This window comes from Aquarana catesbeiana, linkage group LG03, assembly GCF_042186555.1.
Source record: "Aquarana catesbeiana isolate 2022-GZ linkage group LG03, ASM4218655v1, whole genome shotgun sequence".
Taxonomy (NCBI): domain Eukaryota; kingdom Metazoa; phylum Chordata; class Amphibia; order Anura; family Ranidae; genus Aquarana; species Aquarana catesbeiana.
In genome coordinates, this window is record NC_133326.1 from 744,295,704 (window position 1) to 744,305,707 (window position 10,004).

Here is a 10,004-nt window from a genome sequence, read left to right on the forward strand (position 1 = left end):
CTGTGATAAGGAGGGGGCGGGGTCTTGGTCCCTGTGTGGTGAAGAGTGGGCGGGTCTGTGGTGAGGAGTGGGCGGGGTATATTACCTGTAATAAAGAGGGGGTGGGTCTGTAGTGAGGAGGGGGCGGGTCTTAGTCCCTGTGTGGTGAGGAGGGGGTGGGTCTGTGGGCGGAGTATATTACCTGTAATAAGGAGGGGGCGGGTCTGTGGGCGGAGTATATTACCTGTGATAAGGAGGGGGCGGGGTCTTAGTCCCTGTGTGGTGGGGGGAGGGGGTGGGTCTGTGGTGAGGAGGGGGTGGGGTCTTAGTCGCTGTGTGGTGGGGAGGGGGCGGGTCTGGTGGGGGGAGTGGGCGGTTCTGTGGGCGGGGTATATTACCTGTAATAAGGAGGAGGCGGGTCTGTAGGGGGGAAGTGGGCGGGTCTGTGGGCGGGGTATATTACCTGTAATAAGGAGGGGCGGGGTCTTAGTCCCTGTGTGGTGGGGGAGTGGGCGGGTCTGTGGGCGGAGTATATTACATGTAATAAAGAGGGGGTGGGTATTAGTCCCTGTGTGGTGAGGAGTGGGCGGGGTATATTACCTGTAATAAAGAGGGGCGAGTCTGTAGTGAGGAGGGGGCGGGGTCTTAGTCCCTGTGTGGTGTGGAGAAGTGGGCGGATCTGTGGGCGGGGTATATTACCTGTAATAAGGAGGGGCGGGTCTGTAGTGAGGAGGGGGCGGGGTCTTAGTCCCTGTGTGGTGAAGAGTGGGCGGGGCTGTGGTGAGGAGTGGGCGGGGTATATTACCTGTAATAAGGAGGGGCGAGTCTGTAGTGAGGAGGGGGCGGGTTCTTAGTCCCTGTGTAGTGAAGAGTGGGCGGGGCTGTGGTGAGGAGTGGGCGGGGTATATTACCTGTAAGAAAGAGGGGGTGGGTCTGTAGTGAAGAGTGGGCGGGTCTGTGGTGGGGGGGAAGTGGGCGAATCTGTGGGCGGGGTAGATTACCTGTAATAAGGAGGGGGCAGGTCAGTGGGCGGGGTATATTACCTGTAATAAGGAGGGGCGGGTCTTTAGTGAGGAGGGGGCGGGGTCTTTGTCCCTGTGTGGTGGGGAGAAGTGGGCGGATCTGTGGGCGGGGTATATTACCTGTAATAAGGAGTGGGCGGGTCTGTAGTGAGGAGGGGGCGGGTCTGTGGTGGGGAGAAGTGGGCGGGTCTGTGGGCGGGGTATATTACATGTAATAAGGAGTGGGCGGGTCTGTAGTGAGGAGGGGGCGGGGTCTTAGTTCCTGTGTGGTGGAGAGTGGGCGGGGTATATTAGGAGGAGGTCAGGTCTGTAGTGAGGAGGGGGCAGGGTCTTAGTCCCTGTGTGGTGAGGAGGGGGCGGATCTGTGGGCGGGGTATATTACCTGTAGTGAGGAGGGGGCGGGTCTGTAGTGAGGAGGGGGCGGGGTCTTAGTCCCTGTGTGGTGAGGAGGGGGCAGGTCTGTGGTGTGGAGAAGTGGGCGGATCTGTGGGCGGGGTATATTACCTGTAGTGAGGAGGGGGCGGGTCTGTAGTGAGGAGTGGGCGGGTCTGTAGTGAGGAGGGGGCGGGTCTGTGGTGTGGAGAAGTGGGCGGATCTGTGGGCGGGGTATATTACATGTAATAAGGAGGGGGCGGGTCTGTAGTGAGGAGGGGGCGGGTCTGTGGTGTGGAGAAGTGGGCGGATCTGTGGGCGGGGTATATTACATGTAATAAGGAGGGGGCGGGTCTGTGGGCGGGGTATATTACCTGTAATAAGGAGGGGCGGGTCTGTGGTGTGGAGAAGTGGGCGGGTCTGTGGGCGGGGTATATTACCTGTAATAAGGAGTGGGCGGGACTGTAGTGAGGAGGGGGCGGGTCTGTGGTGTGGAGAAGTGGGCGGGTCTGTGGGCGGGGTATATTACATGTAATAAGGAGTGGGCGGGTCTGTAGTGAGGAGGGGGCGGGTCTGTGGTGTGGAGAAGTGGGCGGGTCTGTGGGCGGGGTATATTACCTGTAATAAGGAGGGGGGCGGGGTCTTAGTCCCTGTGTGGTGAGGAGGGGGCGGGTCTGTGGGCGGGGTATATTACATGTAATAAGGAGTGGGCGGGTCTGTAGTGAGGAGGGGGCGGGTCTGTGGTGTGGAGAAGTGGGCGGGTCTGTGGGCGGGGTATATTACATGTAATAAGGAGTGGGCGGGTCTGTAGTGAGGAGGGGGCGGGTCTGTGGTGTGGAGAAGTGGGCGGGTCTGTGGGCGGGGTATATTACCTGTAATAAGGAGGGGGGCGGGGTCTTAGTCCCTGTGTGGTGAGGAGGGGGCGGGTCTGTGGGCGGGGTATATTACATGTAATAAGGAGTGGGCGGGTCTGTAGTGAGGAGGGGGCGGGTCTGTCGTGTGGAGAAGTGGGCGGGTCTGTGGGCGGGGTATATTACCTGTAATAAGAAGTGGGCGGGTCTGTAATGAGGAGTGGGCGGGTCTGTAGTGAGGAGGGGGCGGGTCTGTGGTGTGGAGAAGTGGGCGGGTCTGTGGGCGGGGTATATTACCTGTAATAAGAAGTGGGCGGGTCTGTAGTGAGGAGGGGGCGGGTCTGTAGTGAGCAGGGGGCGGGTCTGTAGTGAGGAGGGGGCGGGTCTGTGGTGTGGAGAAGTGGGCGGGTCTGTGGGCGGGGTATATTACATGTAATAAGGAGGGGGCGGGTCTGTAGTGAGGAGGGGGCGGGTCTGTGGTGGGGAGAAGTGGGCGGGTCTGTGGGCGGGGTATATTACATGTAATAAGGAGTGGGCGGGTCTGTAGTGAGGAGGGGGCGGGGTCTTAGTTCCTGTGTGGTGGAGAGTGGGCGGGGTATATTAGGAGGGGGTCAGGTCTGTAGTGAGGAGGGGGCGGGGTCTTAGTCCCTGTGTGGTGGGGAGTGGGCGGATCTGTGGGCGGGGTATATTACCTGTAGTGAGGAGGGGGCGGGTCTGTAGTGAGGAGGGGGCGGGTCTGTAGTGAGGAGGGGGCGGGTCTGTAGTGAGGAGGGGGCGGGTCTGTGGTGTGGAGAAGAGGGCGGGTCTGTGGGCGGGGTATATTACCTGTAATAAGAAGTGGGCGGGTCTGTAGTGAGGAGGGGGCGGGTCTGTAGTGAGGAGGGGGCGGGTCTGTAGTGAGGAGGGGGCGGGTCTGTGGTGTGGAGAAGTGGGCGGGTCTGTGGGCGGGGTATATTACCTGTAATAAGGAGGGGCGGGTCTGTAGTGAGGAGGGGGCGGGTCTGTGGGCGGGGTATATTACCTGTAATAAGGAGGGGCGGGTCTGTAGTGAGGAGGGGGCGGGTCTGTAATAAGGAGGGGCGGGTCTGTAGTGAGGAGGGGGCGGGTCTGTAATAAGGAGGGGCGGGTCTGTAGTGAGGAGGGGGCGGGTCTGTGGGCGGGGTATATTACCTGTAATAAGGAGGGGCGGGTCTGTAGTGAGGAGGGGGCGGGTCTGTAGTGAGGAGGGGGCGGGTCTGTGGTGGGGAGAAGTGGGCGGGTCTGTGGGCGGGGTATATTACCTGTAATAAGGAGGGGGCGGGTCTGTGGGCGGGGTATATTACCTGTAATAAGGAGGGGGCGGGGTCTTAGTCCCTGTGTGGTGAGGAGGGGGCGGGTCTGTGGGCGGGGTATATTACCTGTAATAAGGAGGGGGCGGGTCTGTGGGCGGGGTATATTACCTGTAATAAGTAGAACTCCGGGGCTCCCCGCCGTCCTCACCTCTTCAATCATCTTCTCCTCCTCGCAGATGACAGACCGGCGGCGTCTGATGACGTCAGTGGGGTGCGCCCGCTCCTCGCTCTCCGGGTGGAGGAAGATGTCCGCCGGCCGCCATTTTACTCTTCGCGGTCAGAAGATGGCGTCAGGTGAGGGGCGGGGTCAGCCGTGTGTCCCGCACTTTTGTAGAAGTTGGATTGGCTGGACGGGGAGGAGGTGTGTCCTGTGTCTCCTCCCACATATCCGATCATGAACGGCGATGATGGAGGAACTCCTCCCCCTTTCATCCCTCAGAGAGAGGAGAGGGGAGTGTCGGTGGGCGGGGCTCCTGTCCATAGATCCTGACCCCGCCCCCTCCTATCTGAGGCGAAGGAGGTGATTGGTTGGCTGTTTGTGTCCCCATTGAGGAGATTCCCCAGAGACAGGAAGTGAGGAGGGGAGATTTCCTGTGGTGTCTCGGGGAGGGGACACTTCTACAGAGATCCCTGATAATGTCCCTCCGTCTTCCTCATTGCTCCCTCATGTCGGTCTGATCTCTATAGTATATAAAATGTACTTTTTATCCATTAATAAGTATTTTCCAGCACTAAACCTTTTATCTGATCTCTAAATTGCTGTATTTGTAAATTCTAAAAGCCGATATAAAGGAATATTTGTGGTAAAGTCCTTGTGGGTCTGATGAGGCGCCCGGCTCCGGTGATTGGCTGACATAAAGGTTCAGATTTATAAGAAATGGTAGCTCCTCCTCTTCTGGGCTCCTCCCCCTTTTATGGAGGTCACACCCTAGGAGGAGGAGAGGTGTGACTTGGATGGGCGGGGCCTACAGGAGAAGGACCTCCCCCTTACAAAACTTTAATAATACAAAAGAGAAAATTCCATGTGATGATCAGAACAGAATATTGTAATTTGGTGAAATAAAATGATAAAAATATAAACATAAAACTGATAATAATTGTCATGTGCGTATGTATTCACCCCCTTTGTTATGAAGCCCATAAAAAGCTCTGGTGCCACCAATTACCTTCAGAAGTCACATAATTAGTGAAATGATGTCACCTGTGTGCAATCTAAGTGTCACATGATCTGTCATTACATAGACACACCTTTGTGAAAGGCCCCAGAGGCGGCAACACCTAAGAGAGAGGAACCACTAACCAAACACTGCCATGAAGACCAAGGAACTCTCCAAACAAGTAAGGGACAATGTTGTGGAGAAGTACAAGTCAGGGTCAGGTTATAAAACAATCTCCAAATCTTTGATGATCCCTAGGAGCCCCATCAAATCTATCATAACCAAATGGAAAGAACATGGCACAACAGCAAACCTGCCAAGAGACGGCCGCACACCAAAACTCACGGACCGGGCAAGGAGGGCATTAATCAGAGAGGAGCACAGAGACCTAAGGTAACCCTGGAGGAGCTGCAGAGTTCCACAGCAGAGACTGGAGTATCTGTACATAGGACGACAATAAGCCGTACGCTCCATAGAGTTGTGTGGCCAGAAGAAAGACATTACTTTCACCAAAAAACAAAATGGTACATTCTGAGTTTGAGAAAAGGCATGTGGGAGACTCCAGAAATGTATGGAGGAAGGTGCTCTGGTCTGATGAGACTAAAATTGAACCTTTTGGCCATCAAAGTGTCTGGTGCAAACCCAACATATCACATCACCCAAAGAACACCATCCCCACTGTGAAACATGGTGGTGGCAGCATCATACTGTGGGGATGTTTTTCAGCAGTCGGGACTGGGAATCTGGTTAGAGTTGAGGGAAAGATGGATGGTGATAAATACAGAGATATTCTTGAGGAAAACCTGTACCGCTCTGTGTGTGAATTGAGGCTAGGACGGAGGTTCGCCTTCCAGCAGGACAATGACCCCAAACATGTAAATATGTTGAAATGGCCTAGTCAAAGCCCAGACCTCAATCCAATAGAAAATATGTGGTCAGACTTAAAGATTGCTGTTCACAAGCGCAAACCATCCAACTTTTTTTTTTTATCCAACAAAGTTTTATTTAGTTTGCAAAGGTACATTACAAACATTTTTCTCATTGCATTTTGTGTTGAAGTACATTACAAATATAGTCTTCAGTGCATTATAGGATTCAGTGCAGTTTGTCCAACCAGAAAAACAACTACTTACATAGCTACATCAATAACGTCACATTCTCCCCTTTATTATTTCGCTTGTGCAAACCATCCAACTTGCAGGAGCTGGAGCAGTTTTGCAAGGAGGAATGGGCAAATATCCCAGTGGTAAGATGTGGCAAGCTCATAGAGACTTATCCAAAGAGACTTGGAGCTGTGATAGCTGCAAAAGGTGGCTCTACAAATAGTATTGAATTTAGTGGGGTGAATACAAACCCAACACATCACCCAAAGAAACACCATCCCCACCGTGATACAAACCCAACACATCACCCAAAGAACACCATCCCCACCGTGATACAAACCCAACACATCACCCAAAGAACACCATCTCCACTGTGATACAAACCCAACACATCACCCAAAGAACACCATCCCCACCGTGATACAAACCCAACACATCACCCAAAGAACACCATCCCCACCATGATACAAACCCAACACATCACCCAAAGAACACCATCCCCACCGTGATACAAACCCAACACATCACATCACCCAAAGAACACCATCTCCACTGTGATACAAACCCAAAACATCACCCAAAGAACACCATCCCCACCGTGATACAAACCCAACACATCACCCAAAGAACACCATCCCCACCGTGATACAAACCCAACACATCACATCACCCAAAGAACATCATCCCCACCGTGATACAAACCCATCACATCACCCAAAGAACATCATCCCCACCGTGATACAAACCCAACACATCACATCACCCAAAGAACATCATCCCCACCGTGATACAAACCCATCACATCACCCAAAGAACACCATCCCCACCGTGATACAAACCCATCACATCACCCAAAGAACATCATCCCCACCGTGATACAAACCCATCACATCACCCAAAGAACACCATCCCCACTGTGATACATACCCAACACAACACATCACCCAAAGAACACCATCCCCACCGTGATACAAACCCAACACATCACATCACCCAAAGAACACCATCCCCACCGTGATACAAACCCAACACATCACATCACCCAAAGAACACCATCCCCACCGTGATACAAACCCAACACATCACATCACCCAAAGAACACCATCCCCACCGTGATACAAACCCAACACATCACCCAAAGAACACCATCACCACCATGATACAAACCCAACACATCACATCACCCAAAGAACACCATCCCCACCGTGATAAAAACCCAACACATCACCCAAAGAACACCATCCCCACCGTGATACAAACCCAACACATCACATCACCCAAAGAACACCATCCCCACAGTGATACAAACCCAACACATCACCCAAAGAACACCATCCCCACCGTGATACAAACCCAACACATCACCCAAAGAACACCATCCCCACCGTGATACAAACCCAACACATCACCCAAAGAACATCATCCCCACCGTGATACAAACCCATCACATCACCCAAAGAACACCATCCCCACCGTGATACAAACCCATCACATCACCCAAAGAACACCATCCCCACCGTGATACAAACCCATCACATCACCCAAAGAACACCATCCCCACCGTGATACAAACCCATCACATCACCCAAAGAACACCATCCCCACCGTGATACAAACCCATCACATCACCCAAAGAACACCATCCCCACCGTGATACAAACACAACACATCACCCAGAGAACACCATCCCCACCGTGATACAAACCCATCACATCACCCAAAGAACACCATCCCCACCGTGATACAAACCCAACACATCACATCACCCAAAGAACACCATCCCCACCGTGATACAAACCCAACACATCACCCAAAGAACACCATCCCCACCATGATACAAACCCAACACATCACCCAAAGAACACCATCCCCACTGTGATACAAACCCAACACATCACATCACCCAAAGAACACCATCCCCACCGTGATACAAACCTAACACATCACCCAAAGAACACCATCCCCACCATGATACAAACCCAACACATCACCCAAAGAACACCATCCCCACTGTGATACAAACCCAACACATCACATCACCCAAAGAACACCATCCCCACCGTGATACAAACCCAACACATCACCCAAAGAACACCATCCCCACCATGATACAAACCCAACACATCACATCACCCAAAGAACACCATCCCCACCGTGATACAAACCCAACACATCATATCACCCAAAGAACACCATCCCCACCGTGATACAAACCCAACACATCACCCAAAGAACACCATCCCCACCGTGATACAAACCCAACACATCACCCAAAGAACACCATCCCCACCGTGATACAAACACAACACATCACATCACCCAAAGAACACCATCCCCACAGTGATACAAACCCAACACAACACATCACCCAAAGAACACCATCCCCACTGTGATACAAACCCAACACATCACCCAAAGAACACCATCCCCACTGTGATACAAACCCAACACAACACATCACCCAAAGAACACCATCCCCACCGTGATACAAACCGAACACAACACATCACCCAAAGAACACCATCCCCACAGTGATACAAACCCAACACATCACATCACCCAAAGAACACCATCCCCACTGTGATACAAACTCAACACATCACCCAAAGAACACCATCCCCACCGTGATACAAACACATCACATCACCCAAAGAACACCATCCCCACTGTGATACAAACTCAACACATCACCCAAAGAACACCATCCTCACCGTGATACAAACCCAACACATCACCCAAAGAACACCATCCCCACGTGATACAAACCCAACACATCACATCACCCAAAGAACACCATCCCCACCGTAATACAAACCCATCACATCACCCAAAGAACACCATCCCCACCATGATACCCATCACATCACATCACCCAAAGAACCCCATCCCCACCGTGATACAAACCCAACACATCACATCACCCAAAGAACACCATCCCCACCGTAATACAAACCCATCACATCACCCAAAGAACACCATCCCCACCATGATACCCATCACATCACATCACCCAAAGAACCCCATCCCCACCGTGATACAAACCCAACACATCACCCAAAGAACACCATCCCCACTGTGATACAAACCCAACACATCACCCAAAGAACACCATCCCCACCGTGATACAAACCCATCACATCACATCACCCAAAGAACACCATCCCCACCGTGATACAAACCCAACACATCACCCAAAGAACACCATCCCCACTGTGATACAAACCCAACACATCACATCACCCAAAGAACACCATCCCCACCGTGATACAAACCCAACACATCACCCAAAGAACACCATCCCCACCATGATACAAACCCAACACATCACCCAAAGAACACCATCCCCACCGTCATACAAACCCATCACATCTAATCACCCAAAGAACACCATCCCCACCGTGATACAAACCCATCACATTACCCAAAGAACACCATCCCCACCGTGATACAAACCCATCACATCACCCAAAGAACATCATCCCCACCGTGATACAAACCCAACACATCACCCAAAGAACACCATCCCCACCGTGATACAAACCCAACACATCCCCAAAGAACACCATCCCCACCGTGATACAAACCCAACACATCACCCAAAGAACATCATCCCCACCGTGATACAAACCCATCACATCACCCAAAGAACACCATCCCCACCGTGATACAAACCCATCACATCACCCAAAGAACACCATCCCCACCGTGATACAAACCCATCACATCACCCAAAGAACACCATCCCCACCGTGATACAAACCCATCACATCACCCAAAGAACACCATCCCCACCGTGATACAAACCCATCACATCACCCAAAGAACATCATCCCCACCGTGATACAAACCCATCACATCACCCAAAGAACACCATCCCCACCGTGATACAAACCCATCACATCACCCAAAGAACATCATCCCCACCGTGATACAAACCCATCACATCACCCAAAGAACACCATCCCCACCATGATACAAACCCAACACATCACCCAAAGAACACCATCCCCACCGTGATACAAACCCAACACATCACCCAAAGAACACCATCCCCACCATGATACAAACCCAACACATCACCCAAAGAACACCATCCCCACCGTGATACAAACCCAACACATCACCCAAAGAACACCATCCCCACCGTGATACAAACCCAACACATCACATCACCCAAAGAACACCATCT

At 52.3% G+C, this 10,004-nt stretch overlaps 1 protein-coding gene across 2 annotated transcripts in view; it reads right to left on the bottom strand.

The window, feature by feature from the left end:
* Nucleotides 1-3,875, bottom strand: part of ELP5 (elongator acetyltransferase complex subunit 5) — a 46,494-nt gene extending 42,619 nt beyond the window's left edge. For both annotated transcript variants that reach the window (XM_073623501.1, XM_073623500.1), the window contains exon 1: nt 3,664-3,875. In XM_073623501.1, the coding sequence (XP_073479602.1) occupies nt 3,664-3,715 (52 nt within the window). In that variant the 5' untranslated portion in view covers nt 3,716-3,875. The remainder of the gene's footprint in view (nt 1-3,663) is intronic.
* Nucleotides 3,876-10,004: the final 6,129 nt, after the last annotated feature.